Source organism: Narcine bancroftii, chromosome 3 (assembly GCF_036971445.1).
Source record: "Narcine bancroftii isolate sNarBan1 chromosome 3, sNarBan1.hap1, whole genome shotgun sequence".
In the NCBI taxonomy this organism is placed as follows: Eukaryota; Metazoa; Chordata; class Chondrichthyes; order Torpediniformes; family Narcinidae; genus Narcine; species Narcine bancroftii.
The window spans coordinates 286,039,980-286,065,437 of NC_091471.1; the positions used below are offsets into that span (position 1 = coordinate 286,039,980).

Sequence of the window (25,458 nt, forward strand, 5' to 3'; positions counted from 1 at the left end):
GACATCATAAAATTATAATAAGGTTTAGGATAATCCCTTAGATTTTGTTCCTTCACTGTTGGTTCTAACACTTCATTTTGAAAGCCACAGAGCGGTGAGGTAAATGCTGTTTTCCTCCAAGTTGTGGTAACAGTGCTTGTGTCCATCATATATACACTGGGGGGACATCACTTGATGCTGTAGGGTTAGGACTTAGGAGCCTGACCCTCCTGGTGAATTATTAAAAATAAAAGTGCAGACTAAGAAATATTCTAAACTATTAAACATTTAAAAAATACATTTAAATACCAATACTTTCAAGATACCTCCAAAGAAAGACAAAGTAGCTTTTGCCTTACCTGGAACCTGACACAATGAGAAGACCAAGAAAGATTGAAGGCCTGTTGCGAGTCAGAAGCAGGGAGTTAGTGTTCAAGCTACTAGCTGGGTGAATGAACCTGGTATCAGGACAACTGCTGTTGTCAAGCTGTTCCCTGGGCGAATGAACCTGGTATCAGGACTACTGCTGTTGTCGCTCCCCTGCAGCATCAGGGACAAGATGTCGGAGAAGAACCCAGAAATGGACTCTGCATGCGCGAACAACCGGGCCCTTCCGAAATGCTGTTGAAGGAGGAAGAAGAGGAGTAGGGCTCCCAACGGATTAAATTGAAGAGGAAACTCAGCTACTAGAAGAGGCCCACTTAAATTGGTGTCCAGCAAATTGTAGGGGGATAGTTCGGGTGGCATAAGTTTGTATAGAGGTGCTGTTTGTTGCCCTCAGTGCTGGACCTCGCTTGGCATTCTAGGTGTCGTAGACCATGGGGGGAAGGACAGTTATTTCAGCACCGGTGTCCACAAGGAACCGCCTTCCCGACAGAGAGTCCCACATGTGGAAGAGACTGTCATGTTGGCCAACCGCCGCAGTAATTAATGACAGTTAGCCGTGGTGTTTCCCAGAAATGCACAAGGTGGGTGGCATCGATGGGCCCCCACACTCCATTGTCGATGATAATAGCAATATGGCTGAGTAGGGGAGTCCTCTTGCCTTTCTGTCTGCTGTGGCCTTGATGTCAACTGCAGTCAGGGCTTGGCGATCTGTTTCACTGATGTGTCATTTTCTTTCTTCAGTCTCCAGAGCACGCCCCCCCCCCCCCCCCCCCTCCCCCAGGCTGTGACATTCCTCAGGTTGCTGAAATCCTCGTCAGCAAGCAAGAGTCGGATATCCTCAGGCAACTGCTCCAGGATAATCTGCTCAGACAGCAGGCAAGTCTATGCCCCTCAGCAAGGGCGAGCATCTCGCTCATGAGGGCGGATGGGGCCCTGTCCTCCAAATCATCTTTGTGCAGCAAATGGGTGGCGCACTTGCGCTGTGATAGCCCAAAAATGCGGGTTAATAGCTCTTTGAGGGCGTTGCTCCAGAGGCTGCCATAGGAAATCGACAACCCTTGCTGCTGTTCGCTGGTCGAGCGAGCTCACTACATAGTAGTAGCAGGTGTCGTCGTTGGTGCTGTGTTGAAGGTGGAACCAGACCTCGGCCTGATTGAACCACATGTGTGGCTGTGATGCCCAGAATGTTGGCAGCTTTAGCGAGATCGCGTGGAGAGCTGCTTGGTCCCTATCTTCGGGTCCAACTGGTGGTTGGACCTGTCGGGGTCACCAATGTAGTGTGCGCGCTAGGCAAAGTGTGAAGTAAGAATGACATTAGGGTTAGGGTTATCCATCGAGCTGAGGTTGAAGACTAATTTATTGCACTGCCAGTTCTGCTTATATTCACTCCCTGCCTCTGATGACAGGAGTGATGTCATCGCAGTGCCAGCCTCCAACTTCCGGTGTTCCTGCCATTTCCTGCTGTTTCCCATTATGCGGGAGGTCACGTGGGACTATGGCTATTGGTCCCTCTGGGACTCTCGCAATTGCCATGTTTGTCGGCCATTTTGTGAGTCAGGTTGCGACTCTGTTTGCAGGCTGCAATATAAGGAAATTTCTTTGGAAAAGTAAAATGTCAAGAGTGTCTATAGAAAGATTAATGTGGAAATATGAAATGGGAGACATGCAACTTTCTAACTTAAATTTAAGAATTATTATTAAACATCTCAAATGAGATTCTTTACCTCTGTCTTTGAAGGAGTAGAAAAACTGGCATGGGTCAAAATAGAGTTAGATAAAATAGGAGAGTGATTAGCAGAGAAATTTATATATAAATGGGATTCAAAATTATTAATTGGGGTTAAAGAGGCACCATTGTTGAAACACTTGATTATTGTTTGGCAAAATTGGAATAAAAGGAAATATATTGCCTAAGATGATTTATAATCAGCTTGTTCCTTTTCAAAGGATAACCAATTTTTAACTATTTGGTTTAGTAAGGGTATTAAAAATATCAAAGATTGCTATGAACAAGGTTATTTGATGTAATTTGAACAATTGAGGAATAAATATGGAATATCTAACAACACTTTGTTCTGTTATTTCCAATTGAGAGCAAATTTAAGGGAAAAGTTAGGTTTAGAAATGAAGTTACTTATTTGTAGTGAAGAGGAAACTTATTACGAGGTGAAATAGTAAAAAATTTACTTCTGTAATATGTCTATTATTGCAAAAATTAAACAGGGAGTGCATAAACCTAGACAGAAATGAGAGTTGGATCTGAATACAGGTAGTCCTCGACTTCTGATCTATGCAAGTTACGTCCACCTGCACATATGACCAACATTTTAAAAATACATTATTAAAACTACTGCACAAGTACATATTTTGTATTAAAATTACTGTATACAGTTGTTTCTGCTCTTGTTGACAGCCTGAGGACCCCTTTCCCCGACTTACAAACCCGAGTTGCAACCAATCCTTCTGTCCCCATTACATTCATAAGTCGGGGACTACCTGTATTACAATTGATGAGCAAAGATGGTTAGATCTCTGTCAAGATGGTATGACAAACACTATTAATGTAAGATATAGATTAGTTCAGTATAATTTTTTACATCAGCTATATTTAATAACACAAAAATTGAATAGAATAAAATCAGATATATCAGATCAATGTTTTAGGTGCGGTGAAGAGCTAGGCACTTTCCTGCATTCAACTTAGTTATGTTCTAAGGTAAAACCTTTTTGGGTGGATCTACAAAACTTCTTAGAACAAGTTACAAGTATAGTACTTCCATTAAACCCAGATTTATTTCTATTGGGAAATATAGAAGGAACAAGACCCAAACTAAAATTGTCAATATATCAAACAAAATTTGTTAAAATAGCATTGGCTGTAGCAAGGAAATGTATTGCAGTGATTTGGATATAATGAATTCATATTTAGATATGGGAAGATGGAATGCAGAAATTCAAAGCTGTATTTCTGTAGAGAAAAGTACATATAATTTGAGAAATAAATAACATTTTTGCGAATTTGGAGTCCGTATATTCAAATTTTAGGTAAAAATATGTAGAACTGTTCTTCCAGTCCTGTGTCAAACTTCTTCCTTAAAATGAAAAATTATTATATAAAATCTGTTGATTTCCAGTGTGTTGGGGTGGGGGGCAGGGGCCAGACTCCAGGCAATCTACGATACTGGACTTTTTCTTTCTCTTATCTTCCCTTAATATTATTAGTTATATGATCCCTACATAAATCTGCCTATATTTATTCATCAATTGTAATATTCAGATCTATTTCCCACCTCTGTCTGGACTTATGAACTCCTCATTTGAAAGACCTTACTTGTAATAAAGAGTACATCATAGAAGTACTTTTTACCTTCTTTAACAATTCCTCTCCTAATAAGGAGTTCTACTTCAGTACAACTAGGCAACAAAAATGGCATGGTGGTCCTAATTTATCCCTCAAATATGCTCTGTTGGAAATAACAAAATAGTGTTATGAGTTATTCCATATTTATTTCTCAATTGCTCAAATGACATTAATTGCCCCCTTTCATGACTATCTTCTACATTTATAATCCCATTACGAAATCAAATATCCAAAAATTATTTAAACTTTGAAAAAGATATGAGGATTTTGAATCAGACATTTTAGACAATATGCATCCTCTTACACCAATTTCATTGTTTATTTTATTCCAGTTATTAATCAAATGTTTCGATTATTATCACCAACCTTCAGTTTTGGATCCCACATGTATATACATTCTTCTGCATTTCTCTCTCCTATTTTATTCAGTTCTATTTTAACCCATGCCGATTGTTGCTACTTCTCTATAGAAACTCTTGATATTTTACCTTTCCAAAGGAATTTCCTTAAATATTTATTCAATTCTTGAAATTTTTTTGAGGTATTAAAATAGGAAATGCTTGAAAAAGATATTGTATTCTTGGGAATATATTAATCTTAATACAATTAACCCTTCCCACCAAAGTTATAGGTAAATTGATCCATTTTTAAAATCTTCCTTGATCTTTTTAAGTAATGGTAAATAATTGAATTTATTTAGATTTTTCAAATTATTATCCGTACGGATGCCTAAATATTTAATTCCCTCTTTTGGCCATTTAAACTGAGTATCTCTTCAGTATAATCACCTTCCGTTAACGACTGATGAGAATGATCTGATTCCAGATTTTTAGCATTTGCAGTATTTTGTTTTTGTGCATCTAATTTGCTCAGTTATTTTGTTAGATACCGATGGATGTGTTCTTTAGAGAGTGCAATGGTTCAGGCACTAATAAGTAGCTGGTTGAATTTGCTCAATTAAGGTTGGATCTTAGGGACGACTTTCAGAAACCTTTCTTCTGCAGATTTTATTTTTGATTGGCAACTGAACCCACCCTTCTGAGAAAGCTAGATGAAATCAGGAACATACTAAATGTAATAAAAACAGAAAATACTGTATGCACTCCACAGGTCAGGCAAATCAATAAAAGAAGGAATGGAGTTAATAATTCTAATCAGGACTTTGGTCAAAAGTTTATTGAGCATTTGTTCCTACTTGTCATACTTTTTTTCGACCAGCATCTTTATGAGTAACCTGGTAGCGCAGTATTTAGAGTTATGGGCTTGATCAGTGTGTTGACAGTGTGGAGTTTGCACATTACCTCTCTGGCTATGCTTATTTCCTCTGAATATTCTGGTTTTCTATAATGTCCCAACAATGTGTTGGTAGGTGAATTGGCCACTATAAATTATCCCTTAAAAAGAATCAGAGGAGAGTGTCTGAGTGAAGATAGGTTTCAGAAGTACAGGGAAACAATGACAGGGAAATGGGACTAATGAAATTGCTTATTGGGATGTGGCATAGACTTGACTAGTTGAGTGTGTGACAGAGTATATAGATATATGCATCCAAAGGTTCTGAAGAAAATGGCAGAAGTTATAGTTGATGCATTGGTGGTCATATACCAAAATTCCTTGGATTCTGGGCAGGTCCCGGCAGACTGGAAGACAGCAAATGTCATGCTACTTTTTAAGAAGGGATGTAGACAGAAGACTGGAAATTATCAGCCAATTAGCTTGATGTCTGTAGTTGGAAAAATGCTTGAAGCCGTCATTAAAGATGAAATAGTGAAACTTTTGGAACGTAAGGGTTCAATCAGGCAGACGCAGCATGGTTTTAGAAAGGGAAGATCTTGTTTGACAAACGTTAGGATTCTTTGAGGATATAATGGGTGCGGTGAATAGAGGGGAACAGGTTGATATTGTATATTTGGATTTCCAGAAAGCGTTTGATAAGGTGCCGCACAAGAGACTTATCAGTAAGTTACAGGAAAGTGGAGTCCGGGGAAGTATATTGGCATGGATCGAAAATTGGTTGTCTGACAGGAGGCAGAGAGTCGGGATAAATGGGAGTTTTTCAGGTTGGCAGAGAGTGGTAAGTGGGGTGCCGCAGGGGTTGGTGCTAGGCCCACAACTGTTCATCATTTACATTGATGACTTGGAGGAGGGGACAAAATGTGGTGTAGCCAAGTTTGTGGATGACACCAAATTGAGTGGAAGAGCAAATTGGAATGAGGATGTGGAGAGTCTGCAGAGGGATATAGTTAAGCTGGATGAGTGGGCAAAGGTCTGGCAGATGGAGTACAATGTTAGTAAGTGTGAGGTTATCCACTTTGGCAAGAAAAATAAAAGAGCTGAATATTATTTAAATGGTGAAAAACTACAGCATGCTGTTGTGCAAAGGGACTTGGGAGTGTTTGTGCATGAATCGCAAAAAGTTAGATTGCAGGTGCAGCAGGTTATTAAGAAGGCAAATGGAATGTTGTCCTTTATCGCAAGAGGAATTGAATTCAGGAGTAGGGAGGTAATGTTGCAACTGTATAGGGTACTGGTGAGACCGCACCTGGAGTACTGTGTGCAGTTCTGGTCTCCATATTTGAGGAAGGATATACTGGCTTTGGAGACGGTCCAGAGAAGGTTTACTAGGTTGATCCCTGGGATGAAAGGGTTGACTTATGATGAAAGATTAAATCGTCTAGGATTGTATTCGCTTGAGTTCAGAAGAATGAGAGGAGATCTTATAGAAACATATAGGATTATGAAGGGTATGGATAGGATAGATGTAGGAAGGTTTTTTGAACCGGCCGGGGAAACTAAAATGAGAGGACACAGTCTCAAGATTCGGGGGAGTAGATTTAGGACAGAGATGAGGAAAAATAGTTTTTCCCAGAGAGTAGTGAATGTTTGGAATTCTCTATCCAGGGAAGTGGTTGAGGCTGCTTCATTAAACATATTTAAAATTTGGTTAGATAAATTTTTACATGATAGAGGAATTAGGAGATATGGGGAGAAGGCAGGTAGGTGGAGTTAGGTCATAAATTAGATCAGCCATGATCTTATTGAATGGCGGAGCAGGCTCGATGGGCCATTTTTGGCCTACTCCTGTTCCTACTTCCTATGTTTCTATGTATACAGATAGGTTTTTGGGAGAGAGCTTTTGCAAGAGCTTTTGAAGAGTGCTCAAGAAACTTCACTAATGGATTGTTGTTTACAAAAGGCAACAGATGAATGTGCATGTCGGAGCCGCTGCTATGTGGAAGAAAACTTGCTACTCTGAGGGGGTCATGTGGTTTTGCAAGCAGAGTCAAAGAGACTGTCTCTCAGAGAGAGAGATAGACACCGAGATCACTTGTGCAGTGTTACAGCCAGCAGACAGCAGCTGGGACTGGAACAGGGCAAGCTTATGGAAAGCCCAGTTGTAAGTTGGACTGGTCAAAGCCCTTGTGGTTCATGCAAGAGGAAAGGACTGGCTGTCTAATGTTTCACTTGGAGTAAGAGAAACAAAAAGGAACTCTGTGGTGACCTGAAAGAAAGAGGTTATCATCTGGAGAACCCTGAAGGGGCAAGTTTTGTCAGCAAGACTGATTAAAAAGGAACAACAATCTCTCTCTGAAAGAACCTTCCTGAGCAGTAACCATTTAGCTTTCAAGCACCAAAGCCTGGTGAACTTTATAAATGTTAAATTCTGTGCACAGCATAAGAATTGCCGGCAACCAGGGAACTTGGAGGAATGAGAACTGAGATTGAACTTTTCTGAACTTACACATACATTACATACACATGCGCTTAGAATTAGAAGGGGGTTAAGTAAGTCAATAAAGATAAGTTAAAGTTTGATTCTATTTTCATGTTTAAAGATAATTAAAAGCAACTTTTGTTTAAGTAACCATTTGTCATGGTTTGGGGTCCTCTGAGCTCATAACAAGTGGTCCTCATCCATGTTTTTATAAGTAAGTAAAGGTGTGGATATTTGCAAAATCAATTGTGTGGTTTAGTCATTATTGTGTTATATAAATCAAGTCCTAGTCGCAGACCTTAAATGGAATTATAATAATACATTACACTTGAATGGAGTGTGCTTTTAGAAAATATAACATTTTGTTTTGATGCATTATCTGTGATTCATCTGGAAATGATTGCAATTATTGTATTTTCTTGTTGTAGTTAAAATATATTTGGGTACTTTGATATATGCTCCTTTGAAACTGTCCACTAGAGTGTGCTAGTAAAATCACAAAAAAGCCGGTGGAACTTGGTAGGTCTTGCACCGTCCTTAGGAGGTAAAACTATATTATCAATGTTTTGGTCCCAAACCCTTCTTCAAGGTTCAGGCCTGAAACGTTGCTGAGTTCCTCCAACATTTTGTGTTTTTACTACAATCACAGTGTCTGCAGACTTTTGTGTTTCGCGTCACTAGAGTGTGCAATACAAGCAGATCTTTAATTTCTGTGGTAGCATTTTTCAGGACCCCTGAATAAATATTTCATAAAGTTATAATTAGTGTTTCACTGCATGACAAGGAAAATAGCAGTTGTAAATCTGAAATCAATAGAATTCGAACTAGATGACATTTTTTATGTGTATCCATTTAACTGATTTAATTCATGACTGTTGTGACTGCCATCGCCTATTGCAAATATCGACATTGGTACTGTCTTTTCAGATACTTTGTATCGCTTTTGATTGAGGAGTTGGTGAATACAGTCATTAGGTTTCTCAGGGTTCTGATAATTTGTAATTAGTTCTGGTGGATTATTTTTACACTGACTATATTGTACGGATTTGGAAAAAATACATTGTTTCTTGCAGCCAATTAACTGGGTTGTGCCAACCAATGACAAAATGCGGTATGATGACATCTTTCTGAAAATAGACTTGGATATGGATGGCTATGTGAGTGGATTGGAAGTGAAAGATATCTTCATGCAGTCTGCACTTCATCAAAATATCCTGGCTCACATATGGTAAGAGATGTATTTTTACATGATGTATCTCAGATAATTTCATAGATCATTCAGAACAAAAGCTGGATTTTCAGCTCCCCGTGACTAATCTGTACTAGTCTCAATTACCCACATATGGGGACATATTTCTATGCTGTGGCAATTTAATTACCTGATTAGTTATAGAGGTTCTTCAATGCTGAGTGAGAAATGGACCCCACCACTTCTGCAGCCTGCGTATTCCAAATACTCCTTGTTTTAACGCCCCCTCTCTCCCACCCCTTGGAACTCTTGTATACCTCCTCTCCTAGTTCTCATCTTGCATCTATGTTTTAGGCTCTTCCACCAAAGGAAAAAGATTGTTAACACCTTCTCGATCCATTTTATCCAGTCACTCCTCAGCCTATCTTTCCAATATTTTCTTATGACTGTAATGCTGCAATCCAGGCAAGATCCTGGTGAATCTCCCCTGCACCCTCTTCATCAGGCAAGATCCTGGTGAATCTCCCCTGCACCCTCTTCATCAGGCAAGATCCTGGTGAATCTCCTCTGCACCCTCTTCATCAGGCAAGATCCTGGTGAATCTCCCCTGCACCCTCTTCATCAGGCAAGATCCTGGTGAATCTCCTCTGCACCCTCTTCATCAGGCAAGATCCTGGTGAATCTCCCCTGCACCCTCTTCATCAGGCAAGATCCTGGTGAATCTCCCCTGCACCCTCTTCATCAGGCAAGATCCTGGTGAATCTCCTCTGCACTCTCTTCATCAGGTAAGATCCTGATGAATCTCCCCTGCACTCTCTTCATCAGGCAAGATCCTGATGAATCTCCCCTGCACTCTCTTCATCAGGCAAGATCCTGGTGAATCTTCCCTGAACCCTCTTCATCACACTCACATATGCCCACAGTGTGGTGACCAGGTGTGACCTAACCAATCTTTTATGAGGTTGTGACACGATGTCCTTGCTTTATATGAATACTGCCCTTTCAACCTTTACTGTTGCTTTCAAGGATAAGCGAAGCAATACTTTTAGGCCCCTATGTTTATCATCATCTTTTGTGCTTTATCATTTACTGTGTATATCCTACTCTTATTCCAAAATGCATTGCTTCATTCTTGTCAGGATTAAATTTTATCTGCCATTGCAAGTTGATCATTGTCATGCTGTACTCTCAGACAATCATTGATGTTTTAGTCTGCTTTAACTATAGGCTCTCTTATGGTTTCTAAAAGCACTGACTTGAATTCATTGCAACATAATTTACATTTAGATATACAGCACAGTAACAAGCCCTCTGGCCCACGAACCCCCTCCCCCCAAATATGCCAATTAACCAACAATCCCCTTATGTTTTTGGAGGGTGCTGTAATAGCATTGCTTTAACCGTGACACTGTGTTGCCCTAATGCCAATGTCATGAGGGCATCTTCTTTACCTGGAAATATCTGAATAAGATTCTTGCCATATCTATTGAAAACATCACATTGGCAATAGCTACCGAGTTTTGGGTAGCAAGTTGCCAGTTTCTGTACTGTTTAGTTTCTTACGTTTAAGGGACTAGCACTGATAAGTTGTCAATCCCACCATCAGGTGCTGATGAATAATAACAGTATCTTCAGATGAATAACTTAATAGGACCCAAACCGAGAATCACATTTAGAAACTAATTGGAGGGCTGTGCTATTTAAGTCCTCAACCTTTTCAGCAATTTGAGGACTCACGTGATGGAGTAGTGGCCGGTCGGGAAAACCAGCCCTCTCCAGGAAAATAGGACAAAAAAGTCAGGGAAAAGCAAAGCATAACAGAAATAAAATACAAGAAATAGGAGATAAAGATACAGAGAAGAGGAAGAAGATGGCTTCCAAGAAGGAGAAAGTAAGAACAGCTGGATAAAAAGAAGTAAAAAAGTCACTGGAGAAGAAGGAAGAAGGCCTTACCTGCAGGAAGGAACAGGACGCTGTGGTGACGAGGAGTGTCCGACCCTCGAGGTCAGTAACTGCCCTGCAGAGTCGCGACCCACCAGCCAGTACACTACAAAAATGGCTCTTGGTGCCAAACAAAAGTGCACAGTGTGCAATCAGAGGAGAAAGAGGACACTGGCGGGAGGGGGGCTCAGCAGAGGAATGGGCTGTCACAGACCAAGCAGCTGAGAGACGCCTGACACCAGGGCTCTCAGCTGAAGGATAAGGAAGACAGCAGAAGAGGGTGCGACGAAACAGATGTGGAAGACAAACAGAGGGAAGATCGACAAGAAGACCAATGTCAAGAAGCACAACAGACGAGCAGCCCAAGAGGGGAGGAACAGCAAGAAGAGGCCCAGCAAGAAGAGACCCGACAGAGATACAAGCAGCTCATCAGGAAAAACAGAAGAGACACAGACACAAAGAAGAGAAGAAGACACAAACACAGGTACAGACACAGAAGAAGAGGAAGAAGACCAAGATCTTCACAGAGAAATAGAAGGTAAAACTGATGGACAAAGAGAAATAAAAGGTAAAACTGATGAACAGAATATAGATAAAGTCTTTTTCGAAGAACAAACGAGATGACTAAAAGAATGGTTGTCATTAGAGTTTAATGCAATTAAAAGGAAAATGAAAAGAACTGAAGATAAAATGCAAAGGTTAGAACTGGTAATGACAGAAATAGGGAAAAGAGCAGAGAATGTGGAAGAGCGGGAAACGGCTGTAGAAATGGAAGTGAATGACTTAAGAGAAAAATTGGAAGAAAGTGACAAAAAAATTAAAGAGACACAAGAATTGTTATCTCAGAAAATTGATATGTTGGAAAATTAGAGTAGGCGAACAACATAAAAATAGTGGGCCTGAAGGAGGGTGAAGAAAGCACAGACATGAAGGAATTTATAAAAGGATGGATCCCGAAGGACCTGGGAATGACAGAAATGCAGGAAGAAATTGAAAGAGAAAGGGAACACAGAGCATTAGCTCCGAAAACACAGGCACATCAAAAACCAAGATCCATCTTAGTAAAATTTTTGAGATATACGAAAATATACTGGAACGGGCAAGGAATAAAATTAGAGAAGATAATAAACCATTGGAATACAAGGGTCAAAAAATATTTTTTTACCCAGACATAAGTTTTGAACTCTTAAAGAGGAGGAAGGAATTTAATGAACCAAAATCAACTTTATGGAAAAAAGATTACAAATTCATATTAAGACATCCAGCTGTGCTTAAAATATTTATACTCGGGGAGCAAAACAGACTGTTCTTGGATCCAGAGAAAGCGCAAGAATTTGCAGAATGTTTGCAGGACAGGAGAAGAGATGAAGAGATGTAACAAGAATGAAGAACGGCGATAAAGTATATATAAAGATGTAAAAACAATATATATGTAAAGAACTAAAGAGGGAAAAGAGAAGGGAAGGAATGGAGTAAGGGGGGGGGAAGAAAAGAGAGAGCTTTGTTATATGTGTTTTTAAAAAAAAGTGTTTTCTGGAGAGGGCTGGGTGGAGGGGGAATAACCGTCACTGCAAAATCGGTTGACGCTGCGAACAACATCGCAACCCAAATGAAAAGGGGAGTTGTGGTTGCCCGGCAAGGGGTATGGGGCAACTTAGAGGGGCGGGGGGGGAACTTTTTGGATTAAGGTATTAGTGGATGTGGGAACTGCAGGGGTACTTTATGTCTTAAATGTGTTGTCGTATATTGTGTAATAAGAGAAAACTAAGAGATGAAAATGGGGAAAAGGGGGATGGAGGTGGCAAAGAAGTGGAAAAGAGATGTATGCAAGATATAAGATGGCCATGTTGAACTATATGACTATAAACATTAATGGAATACATAACCAAATTAAAAGGAAGAGGCTACTAAATTTATTGAAGAAGGAAAAAATAGATATTGCATTTGTGTAGGAAATGCATCTAACTGAAGCGGAACATAACAAATTAAAGAGAGACTGGGTAGGACACGTAATGGCAGCATCTTATAATTCAAAAGCTAGAGGTGTAGTCATACTAGTTAACAAAAATGTACCAATCAAAATAGAGGAAATAATAGATCCGGCAGGGAGGTATGCAATGGTAAAGTGTCAGATATACTCAGAATTTTGGAATTCGCTCAATATATATGCACCTAACGAGGAGGATCAAAAGTCTATGCAGGATATTTTTTTGAAGATTGTGGACACACAAGGAAATATATTGATAGGAGGGGATTTTAACCTTAATTTGGACCCAATGTTGGATAAAACTGGACAAAATACAAGTAAAAAGAATAAAGTAGCCAAATTTATGGTTAAATCAATGCAGGAAATGAAACTTATGGATATATGGAGCAGGCAACACCCAAGAGAGAAGGAATTTTCATATTATTTGAGTAGGCACAAAATTTACTCAAGGATTGATATGAAATTGGCGATGATTAATTATAGTTTTATACATCAATTATATTTAACACCCGAAAAATTAAAAAAATTTGGTTTTAGTAAGTCAGATCTTTGTTTTCGTTGTGATCAGGTTTCTGGTACTTTTTTACATGCTGTTTGGTTGTGTGATCGGTTACAACAATTTTGGAAAGGTATTTAATAATCTATATAATCTTCATATTGTATTAGACCCTGATATATTTTTATTAGGGAATATGCAACCGTTGATTGATTTAGAATTAGATAATTACCAGATTTCTTTTATTTACTTAGCGCTGGCAGTGGCCAAGAAATGTATAGCGATTACTTGGAAGAATAGAAATGTATTGTCTTTAGATAGGTGGTATTCAGAGATGAAGTTTTGTTTGGTTATGGAAAGAATATCTTTTTCTATACAAGATAAGATGTCTTTTTATGAGTTAAAGTCGACCCCATTTATTGATTATATACAATTTAAATAAGTTTGAATTAATCATTTTTTTTCTTTAAAAAAACTTTTTTAATTATATATATTTTTTATATATATATTTTCTTTTTTTTTAGTTTTTTTTTATTAGTTGTTTTTTTTTTGTTTAAGTTCTTTTTGTTTTTGTTTTTTCATATATATTCTTATATAATAAAAAATTTTTTTGGATTAATAATTAATACTTAATTAATTTTATTTTGTTCTTTTTATATATATCGATCTTTTTTTTTAAGATATATATTTTTTATTTTTTTAATTATACAATAGTATTAATTCTTCACTCTTTATTGTGGGGGTGGGGAGAGGGGGTTTAGGGGTTAAAAATAGTTTTTTTTTAGTCTTAGTTTTTAGTTGTTAGGGGGAGATGCCGAGATTGGTACTGTATTAACTATGTTACTTTGTACTTGTATTACTTTATTTTGTATTTTTTCTCTACGTGAATTACTTACTTTCTTCATGTGTTAAAATTAATAAATAAAGTTTCGGGAAAAAAAAGGATTGATATGAAATAATTTATTAACATTTGAACAGATGAAGTACAAATATGGAATAATTCATGGTACAATGTTTACATATCATCAACTGAAAACTTATTTAAAGGATAAATTGGGAAACAGCCTGAGATTACCTGAAGGAAGCAGCTTTGAATATGTGATTACAGACTCAATGATAATCAAAAGATTTTAACCAACATGTACATTAAGCTGCAAGATAAGGAAAATGAAATAAACTATAAACCTAAGCAGAAGTGGGAAAAGGATCTAAACATAAAGATAAAAAATGAAGTATGGGAAAAGTTATGTTCTGGAACTATGAAGAATACAATAAACACAAGATTATGCAAGATACAGTATAATTGGTTCTTCTTTCTTTGACTTGGCTTCGCGGACGAAGATTTATGGAGGGGTAATGTCCACGTATTGGTTACACAGGGTATATATCACTCCTCAAAAATTAAAAAAATGGGATTCAACATTATCAGATAGATGTTTTCGCTGTAAGAAGGAAATGGGAACAACACTACATGCAGCTTGGGCATGTACAAAAGTGAATATGTTTTGGGAAGAATTAAATCAGATACTAAATAAAATTACAAAAAAAACATACCAAAAAAACCAGAGATATTTCTTTTAAGTAACATAAGAAGTAATGAATTAGGCTTCAAATTGGATAAAGCGCAAAAAAAAAAAATTCATTATGTTAGCCTTAGCAGTAGCAAAAATGTGTATAATATCAACTTGGAAAATGGAAGAGAGCCTGAGAATACAGCAATGGTACATGGAAATGAATAAATGTATCCCATTGGAAAAAATAACATATAATTTAAAAAATAAAGTCACAATGTTTGAAAAAATTTGGGAACCGTACATGGAACATATCAGAGAGAGCTTGCCTACGACCTCCATCCCCTAAAATGAGAATGAAAATGATAAGAAGACAAAATGGCTAGATTCAGGGTGTAATAAATGATGCATTTTTCTTGTTTATTTTACTTTGTGTGAAAATATTGTTTTATGGTTTTATTGTATTGTATATGTTGAATATATATGGGTATTGGAGGGGGGTGGGGAAAAAGGGGAGAAAAGACCACTGTGTAAATTTAATGAGATAAGTTTGTACATATGTTGGTTGATATGGTTCACAGAGTAAAAAATAAAATATTATAAAAAAAACCTTTTCAGCAATTTAGTTATTTCGTGAAACATAGTTCTGATGAATATCATAACATGAAATTTCACCTCTATTTTTCCACAGATTCTGATTATTTGTAGCATTGTCTATTTTACTATAGAAATTATTTCTATCTACTCTATCAAGTTACTTAATCATATTAAGTTATCAATGATGACCTTCACCTGAGTGGGAATAAAAACTGTGTCATTGTACTTAGAAGCTGAACTGATTATATGTCATTGTGGTGTTCTCCCATACCATTATAAAGCTGTGACAATGACTACATATCAAATGATGGCAGGGGAACAGTCTGAACCCAAATGTATACAAGTCTTCATGTGGCATCTTCCTGGGTTTCTGTTTCAGTATATCTAATGTTTATAAAGAAATCCACTAACTAGAACTATGCATTTTAGTTTTATCTTGCAAAATTGACATTTGAGAGGGAAAAAAGATTTTTAAGTATGCAAGTTATCAATCTCAGCGATTGGATTTCTAGCAGGGTTCCAAAACTGTGTCTGTTTCAGTTGTGGAGAAATATTTAGCAGTGCCTCGGCAGCAACAGTCTTTGATTTCTTTATCTCCTATTGTAGGGAGACCAGAATCCACAACAAACTCAAACCGCTGCCGAACGATTTCATCCACTACCTGTGTGACTCCTCAAATTGCAACTCAATTCGTTTTCTGTTTGTGAATTTACATGGCTATTGTGTAGCATTGTGTAGCTTCCGTCTTAGTTTGTTATGATATTAAATATAATGTCTAGTGCTTTTGCAATTTTGAGGCTGCATTTATTTAGTAAGCTGTTTTCCAACAGGGCCCTAGCTGACACAAAGCAGATGGGGAAACTGAACAGAGAACAATTTGCTCTAGCAATGTATCTTATTCAGCAGAAGGTTAGCAAAGGGGTTGACCCTCCTCAGGTGCTGACTCCAGATATGATCCCACCATCAGAGAGGACTACACCAGTATCAGTAAGTACCTGACAACATTTTGATATAGATGTTAATGAGTTATACTTTAAACCAATTGCAGTGGGTGGTAAATTCCATCACTTGAGATAGTTAACTGTTTGCAAGCTTGAATTGTAGCTTCATACTTAGTGATGGACCAAAAACATTCAAGGAAAGGCAAAGAATTGGTGAAAAAACGTGTAGGTCTAATCAGCAGTGTGGTGGTGTAAGTTTTGACTTCATCTTTTTGTGGTGAGACTGGGAGTAGGCTGTGAATATAATAAATCTTCATGTTTGGTCTACATTCACATTGCAACCAACCAATAATACAGTTCAACTTTGATTATCCAAAATGGTTGGGACCGGAAAAACGCTTAGTCATTGTTTAAAAACAGCCCAGTAGCAACAGCAAATGACTTGTATTGATGTTTAAACAACAACAAACCACAAGGGAAGGCTTTTAAAGCATTAAAATAATGTTTAATTCTCACCAAAAAAATGCTGACTGCTGATCACCGAGTCTCCCAACCATGGCCGCCGATCCCCGACAAGTCCCACTCACTGGCAAGTCGGCAGACTCCTGAATCCCCTGGGCTCGTTCCGGCAGGTGCTGTTCTGGCTTTGTGTCCTGGTTCTCAATGTTCACAAATCCTGTCTTTGCCTGCTCACACTTCCCCTCCTAACTGCCGTTGACGATCACCGACACCTCCCCACTGAGGTCCTGCTCCTGCCCAGGAGGCCGCTCTCCTTGATGACGCCGGGACAAGGGATTCTTCCAACCTTTGTTTCCTTGGAGACAGTGGCACACAGTATAAGGGGGAAAGTTGGAGAGAAAAGTCAGTAGGGGAAGGTAAAGAAGAAATGGAAAGAGAGAGGGGAGGGAGCTACCTGAATTAAGACAATTGTTATTCTAATTTTGCATTGAGCTAATTTTTTTTCATCCTGTGAGGTCAGTTCAGCTCCGAAAAACTTTTTGGATAAATGAGAATATCTGAATTGTTGCAGATATCCTCATTTATCCGAAATTTTAATTTTTTTTGGATAAATGACGATTTTGGATCATTGGAATTGTACTGTAGTTCAATAGGAACTAATTCCACTGTGAATTCAGTATCTGATAGATGAAATATTCAGGAATATCAGTGTCCTTTGGAACCATAGTGATCCAAGCATAATTTCAATTCCATAAAACAAAGTTTTCACTGTAATGATTGAATGTTTGGGTATTGTGCTATGAGCCATTGTCATGAGAGTATTAGGAACAATTTGGGATAGTGAAAGGAAAGTGTGTGTCTCCATCAGAGTGTATCCAGATGTATTTGGAAAGTCATGGTCAGAGATAGTCACCATGGTCCTTGTGAGGGGCAGGTTTATGAGGAAATTACAAAGATGGTTGATGAGAGTAGGGGAGTAAATGTGGTCTACGTGGATTTTATGATATAAGGCATTTCTGATAGGTTGACCCTGAGGGTGCAGATGCATGGGTTCTGCAATTAATTGATTGTTTGGAAACGGAATTGGCAGGATCTATTAGAAGGCAGAGGGGAGTGGTGAAAGGGTCTTATTTGAACTGGAGGCCTGTGACCATTGATATTCAGCAGAGATCACCTTAAACCTATGTCCTCTGGTTACCAATTCTCTACTCTGGGTAAAAGTCTCTCTGCATTTACCCAATCTATTCCTTTCATAATATTGTACATCTCTATGAGATCGCCTCTCATCCTCCTGTGGTCTAAGGAATGAAACCCTCTCCTGCTCAACCTCTCTCTATAGCTCAGGTCCTGGGTTTTGGCCACATCCTTATAAATCTTCTCTATACCCTCCAACATCTTTCCTGTATCACAGTGACCAAAACTTCAAATGGGGTCTCACCAACTTCTGTACTTAATATTATACTTGATGAAGGCCAATGTGCTGAAAGCCTTTTGATCACCTGATCTACCCCTGACTTCACTTTCAAGGTACTGTATTATGTTTCTGTACTCCTTGATCCCTCTGCTCTACAACAATCCCCAAATTCACATCATTCACTACCCACGTTAGACTTCCAAAAGTTTAACTGTATAATATTAAATTCCATCAACCATTCCTCTGCCCACTTGACCAACCAATCCAGATCCTGCTGCAATTTTTGCAACCGTCTTAGCTATCTACAATATCAGACACCAGACACTTTACTGTCATACTCAAACTTACTAATCTAAATTATTGATATAGGTGACAAACGGAAATCGGCCAAGCACTGAACCCTGTGGAATACCACTAGGCACAGGCATTGAGTCCGAAAAACAACCACATAATCACCCTCAGGTTTCTTCTTTGAAGGCAATTTTCTATCCATTCTGCTATCACTCCTTGGATCGTATGTGATCTAACCTTCCAGAACAGTGTACATAGTTCAGGTTTTCTAAAGTTTATATTCCATTTCTCATAGTTTCTCCATTCTAGCTCAGAATGGTTCTCTGTATCCTAAATGAAGGAATGAAAATGTCCCTGTGCTGGTTGTTTATTAACGCCACCCAATTAAATCCACTCCACCGCTCTTTCCATGATCCTGTCTCTTTTTTCTCCTTCCGCAATTTATCTAATTCCTCTCAAAATATTACTACTGAATGTCACCCTCAATCCAGCTGGAGAATTCAAAATCACTAAGGTTTAAAGTATTCTTTTAAATGATTTTTCATTTGACCCCTGATGCTTCTTCCAATCTCTTCAACCTCTTCTATAGTTTTCAGCCATCCTCCATTGAAAGCATATTTTATTTATTTATTCAAGAAAAATTATTCAGATTTTGAATCCCTCAATCAGATTTCCTTTTAATCTAATGAAAGGTCCATGAAATATTGACTGTTTTCTTCCCACAATTGTTCCTGGACTTTGTTGGTTGCCATCCTAGAGTTTTAAGATTAATTGAGAGCATTATCCTCACTGTACTTGTCCAACATTCTTTGAATTCAGAATCTGTTCTTGAAGTGACAAATTTCACATGTCACTATAATTAAAAAAAAAAGAGATGGTAAAGACACCAATGACTTTTAGCCTACTGTTGACAGGAAATTATATTTAAGATGAAATTGAAAATTTTCAGCTAATCAGTGAGAGCCAGCATGGACTTGTACATGGCTTATGGGAATGATCAGTTGAATTTTTTTAAAAAGTAATTTAAGTAGTGGGTAAGAATGTCGATAGATTTTTATGTGCTCTCCAAAAAGGCATTTGAGGCCCATAAGGGGTCCTTGGTGAGCAAGTTTCCCTTTGATATGTATAATTTTGGACATTGCTTTCACAAACTTCACAGCAGAGGAAGTGAAGCTGAGATTCACCGGGTTGATTTCTGGGGTGGTTGTTAAGTCATAAGAGAGATGAAGTAGGTTCCATCTCTGTGCTGTGGAATTTAAAGAGCCATTCTCAACCATTTTTTGGTAATGGCCCCCTTAGGACTCTGCTCAAAATTTATGGTCCCCCTTCCCTGTGAAACAGTCAAGTTTAGTTGGTTTCTTCTGTACTTGTCTCTGACCAACTACACTAAAAGAATAAATAATATTTTATGATTTCACTCCGTGGCCCCTATTTGAATGTGCTGTGGCCCCAGTTGGGTGGGGCGTGAAACGTATGCCCCCCTCCCCTCAATGGAGAATGGCTGATTTAGAAGAATGAGAAGTAACTTACTGAAATGTAGGGATTGAACCTGAGTACAATCTTGAAATAATAGATAGGCTATTTAGGACTGATTTAAGGAGGAATTTCTTGACAGAGTTCCTGGTAAATGTTTGGAATTTTTCTGCCCCAGATGGCTGTGGAAGCTCAATCATTGATTGTATTCAATATAAAAAGTCAATAAAATAATTTTAAAAGAATCAAGGGATTTTATGTATAGGAAGGAAATTGTAGTTGTGGTTGGAGCTCAGCCTGATTTTATTAAATGGCTGAGCTTCATTGAAGAGCCTGTTTCTGCTCTTATTCTAATGGTTATTAGCGTTGATCTGGCCGGGAAATTAGGTGAGAGGTGGGAGACAGACCAGGAATAATAAGTAAACGACCGGATTTGTAGGAGGTGATTAATAATTTTCTGCAGGTATGTGTTAAGCCCACCAAATATATTCTATATTCATTAATAATAGAGCTAATGGATAGAAAAGTAGAAATCCAAAAAAAAATCACACATCCAAACTTGCTAATGGTCTAAAGATCACATTTTAAGCTGTGTGCATAGCGGCATAAAATTCTAGAGGCCAAGTGCCATAGAGGTGATACAGCATAGGAAAAGACCCTTCAGCCAACCATTTATATCAAACTACGCAAACCACATTTGCCTGCATTAGTATCATGTTCTTCTATTTGATAACACTGCCATGGGAGAAAGATTTTGACCATCTACCCTATCTATATCTCTCATAATCTTGTATATTTCTCTCAAGTCACTCCTCAGCCTCATCAGGAAAAACAAGCCCAGTCTATCCAAACCCCCCACCATAACTGCAGCTTTCCAAATGAGGTAATGTTCTTGTGAATCTCCTCTGCACTCTCTTCGGCACAACCAAGTTGTTCTTATAGTATGGCAACCAGAACTGAACACAATGCTCCTTTTGCAGTCTCGCCAGTGTTTTGTACTATTATATAAATAAAATTGACAAAGCTGTGGCAAATTTAGAGAAATTAATTTGTAATGTAAGTACATCAGAGAAGGTTCAGTAGGTTGATTCTTAGGATTAAAGTGTTGTATTTTGGGAAAAATTAATCGCTGGCACCTAATATTTAACATTTAGGGAATGAGAGCTGATATAAGGGACAATCAGGTAAATGATGAGACAATAGGGGATTTCATGTCAGGCCTCCCCCTGGAGGCTGGCTACAAGAGTGGATCTAAAACTTAAAACTTACCTTTCAGACAACAACTCTAAAAGGCTGCTCCAGCATCCCATTCATATCCGGAGGTGCCTTGTAGCACCCTTTGGAGCTGATGGAGGTGGGGCAATTGGTGCTGCAGCACCACCTGTCATAAAAACATGGCAGAGCAATGGCCGTCTTCCTTACCCATAATCCCCCACGCAGCTGGAACCGCTTTGTAGTTCCCAGAAATGTTACAGCTGCGTGGGGGATTATGGGTAGGGAAGACAGCTGTCTCTGCCATGTTTTGAGCCTCAGAGAGTGGTCCCAAAGGCCGAAGCGTCCCAGTGTGGCTGTCTCAGCTTGCACCAGCCGCCCCCTGATGGCTCCCGCTGCCCCGAGAACTGCTGCTGCCCTAACGCTCCCGCCCGCTGCCCCTGCCTTGGAGGGAGAGGGGTGAGTGGGGAGATGGGCCGCGGGCTGATGGCATCATCAGTCCACCCCAACCAGCTGCTTGCAGAGGCTGTATATTCAGGTCAGGTCACGGAGCGCAATGATCTTCCGATTATCCTTCCCTGAGAAGAGTTGGAATCGGCACCTTGGAGCCGGCCACGGCGCATTCAGGAAAGTATGTCTTTAGCCGTAATGGTGAAGAACCTCCGCCTTTACAGTCTGGTGTTTTCCCTGCTTGAAAGTGCCTAATGTCTTGTGTCCTAATCTGGAACTAGTTTCAGAATAAAGAGTAGGACAGAGATTGTGAGAAATTTCTCAGGGTGGTTTAAATTCATAACTTAAAGAGTTCCCCAACTTGCGACCTATACGACTTGTGTCCATCCGCACATACAACCAAATTAATAAAAAATATTAAGAAAAAATATAAAATTTATGTGGTTTATGTTGTGTTTGAAAAACTATAACAGGGAGGCAATGTGTTTAAGAGCCAAAATGTGCATACTTATTTTGTTAGTTGGCGTCCCGGGGTCAATAGGCTGCGTGTGGCCATCTTGATTTCTGTGTGCGAATGCATGAGAGTTAAGGTTCCATTATGTCATGTAATACGACATTTAGAATGTAATATACATGAAATTCTTTAACTTTGTCTACCATAAGAAAGACAGAGAGTCGCCACTTTGTCAAGTGTCCCTCACAGAAATGAGGCCCCAGCGAGGGACTAACTTGCAACTCCTCGTTTACAAGATCAGTGCTCTAACCACTGAGCTATCAGAGTCTCCAGGCTCGAATTTAGTATCGTCAGGGCACTTAACTCTCACGCGCGTTCCAACCGAACTGTAGTATGCAAATCCATTGTATATGAGCAAACTGAAGACTTAAGCATGCGCATAGGAATCAAGATGGCCGTGCCCACCCTGTGGACACCGGGATGCCAGCTAACAAAGTAAGCACACACATTTTGGCTCTTACATGCCCTGTATCCCTCTTATAGTTTTTCAAATACAACATTTGATTGAAAAGTTTGCTTTTAAAGTTTGGTACTCCACGCTCCTGGGCAAAATTCCAACTTGCGTCCATTTTGAGGTACAACTGATCTTTCAGTCCCAATTACAGTCATAAGTTGGGGATTACCTGTAGTCTATGGTAAGATAGACAGATTTTTGGGAAAAAGGAAGAAAATTGGATTTGAGGCCAAGATCTTAGTGATCAATCATGATCTTTTTGATTCATAAGATAGGCAAGATGCGGGTAGGGTCATTTGAAACTGAGATGCTTAAATATTTTACTCTCTGAGGATGGTGAACCTGGAATTCTGACCTCTGGGAGGTAGTGATTAGAAATATTTAAGGTGGAGATAACTATTTGAAAGATTGAGGAATTGAGGAGAATGGGGAGCTGGCACAGAAGAAGAGTTGAGGCCAGCAGAGATGAGATATGATCATATTGAATGGCAGGGCCCTACTCCTGCTATTTTCTTGTGTTTCTTTAAAAAAATAGAATAGGCTCCAGAGGTATTTAGGCCATCTGCTGATCCTATTAGATTGCACATTTAACATTATTCCACCATATGGTTGCAGTTCCTACATTTTACAGTAGAGGGAACCCTTGAATTGAAATAACTTGCTGGAAATCTGATATTCTGTTAACTGGGTAGGGTGAATAGCCTCCTATTCAGACTGATCAATTCAACTCCCTAATTTATTTTCCTGTTATGTATTCTCTCATTCAAGCCTGTGAACTCTTCCCTCATTTGCAGTGCCACTTTTGTGGTGTAAACACAAAAGGGGCAGATCTTCCGAAGACTGGTGAACTATTCCAGAATTTCTTTTACATCTGGTGAGGCTCTGTCCTCTCCTTCTCACCATTCCTAAGGAGGGCTGTCGAAGAAAACATGTAAAAGTGACTGCTGATTCCTACCAACGATACAATCCATGGGTTAGGAACATAAAAGATCTTAAATGTAAGAAGTAAATCATGAAAAACACACAATGCTGGAGAAACTCAGCTGGTCAAGTAGAGTCCTTTATATAGCAAAGGTAAAAATGCAAAACTGATGTTTTGGGTTTGAGGCCTTTATCAAGGTATGGAAGAATGTCGGCAGGCATACGAACAAAAAAGTAGTGCGGGGGAGGAGAAGGCAGGAGGTGATAGGAGAAGGGAGGAAGGAGGAATGGATGGGTGAGTGGAGGAGGAAGGGAGGGAGGAGATCTGGAAAAATTAGAAAGGGGAGGGGAAGGGGAAGAGGGTGGGAGAAGAGGAGAGTAGGTTAGCATAAACCAGAAAAGTCGATGTCAATGCCATCTGGCTGGAAAGTGCCCAGTTGGAAAATCAGGTGTTGTTCCTCTAATTTACAGGTGGTCTGGGTGGGATAGTACATAAGGCCATGGACAGACTGGTGAATATGGGAGTATGACTCAGAATTGAAATGGTTGGCTACTGGGAGGTCTCTGTTACTGTGGCTGACGGAGTGGAGGTGCTCAATGAAGCACTCTCCTCATCTGCGACTGGTCTCTCCGATGTAGAGAAGGCCAAATGACCTTGTTAAAATTCATTTTCAAAGGAAGATGGACAGGTTGGACTCATGACTATTAATCCAATTCAACGTTATTGACTTTGACTTTTTTTGTGGCTGCCGCTGTCGAGTCAGATGTTAAAGGTTGTGTATAATTATGTAAATTAAAGTCAGATAGAAGGCATGGGTGTGCCCCATCTCTTTCCAGCAGTCCAGACAGCTAATTTGGGCTGGTGGTGTTTGGATTACTGGTTGCAAGGGCCTGCAGATTCTACTGGAAAGACCAGCTCTATGGAGCTTTGCAGCAGAGAGCCTGCTGGATCAACCGATAGGAAGGAAATACATGGTGAGATGTACTCCAAATAATGCATAATTTTGAGACTATTGTTCTCTGTTTTGAACTTCACCTTCTCACTTCTCAGATTTGATATTTTCCCTCCATTCTATTGTTCTTTTTGCTCCCTCTTCTAGTATCCTTGATTACTTTTCCATTTTTGTTTTTCAATAGGATTGCACAAGTTCACTTGGCTCAGGAGATTTCACTGGCATCAAAGAACTAGATGCAATTAGCAACGAAATTAGTGAATTGCAAAGGTGAGTATTTCATACGTGGCTAAGTACCAAATCTGAAGGGTTTTTAATTTTTATTACCTTTAAGATTAAAAAAAAGTCAGCATGAGGAAATTTCTCATGCAAAATTATAGATGAATTTTCCAAATGATTGGAAAAAGAAGCCTCTTGGGTTTTATCAATGACTTGTGAGAAAACTTCCAATGTATTTAACATGAGTCACCGATTGAAAATTTGTGGAATAAAACTGCTTGAATAACATCACGAAGGTGGGTCAGAATTAGCCGCAGCTATAAAAGTTGTCAAAGCTGTCAACCAAGGGTGGTGCGGTTAGTGCCTCAGGTTCAGATCTACCACTGTTTGTGAGAAGTTTGTGCACTCTCCCCATGTCTGCTTAGGTTTCCTCTAGGTTCTCCGATTTCCTCCCACCCTCTAAAACCTACCAGGATGGTAGGTTAATTGGTGTATTTAGGTAGCATGGACCTGTGGGATCAGGAGTAGGCTTCTTTGTCCTGTGAGCATGGTCTGCCATTCAACATGATCATGGCTCAAATCCACATTCCTGCCTACCTCTGTAACATTTCACCCCCTTGCCTATCAGGAATAATGCATGTTTCTGACACCCAGAAACAGAAAAAAATAAACATTTAAAGTATTATTATACCCATTCAGTAATCGAAAAGGTAATAACATATCTTAAATTAAAATTTGGTAGTTGATTAGCTAATTGTCATGTATCTCCTTAGTTCCTTATCCTTTAATGTTTTAGCCTAACAAAATTACAACTAGGAAAGTATTGCTGACAAAACTTGGGTTTGGACATCTTGGGTTGTTTTCTTTGGAGTGTATGAGGCTGAGGGGAGACGACAGAGGTGCATACAATCATGTATGGCAATGATAAGCTGGACAGTCCGAATCTTATCTCGGGTAAAAGCGTCACTCACTTGAAGACAAGCATTTCAGGTGG

At 39.0% G+C, this 25,458-nt stretch overlaps 1 protein-coding gene across 9 annotated transcripts in view; it reads left to right on the forward strand.

Moving 5' to 3' along the window:
• The window catches only part of eps15l1a (epidermal growth factor receptor pathway substrate 15-like 1a), a 375,808-nt gene that overhangs the window by 86,323 nt on the left and 264,027 nt on the right, over window positions 1–25,458 (forward strand). For all 9 annotated transcript variants that reach the window (XM_069928475.1, XM_069928480.1, XM_069928481.1 and 6 more), the window contains 3 exons: window positions 8,516–8,670; window positions 15,994–16,150; window positions 24,430–24,515. In XM_069928475.1, coding sequence (XP_069784576.1) covers window positions 8,516–8,670; window positions 15,994–16,150; window positions 24,430–24,515 — 398 coding nt within the window. The remainder of the gene's footprint in view (window positions 1–8,515; window positions 8,671–15,993; window positions 16,151–24,429; window positions 24,516–25,458) is intronic.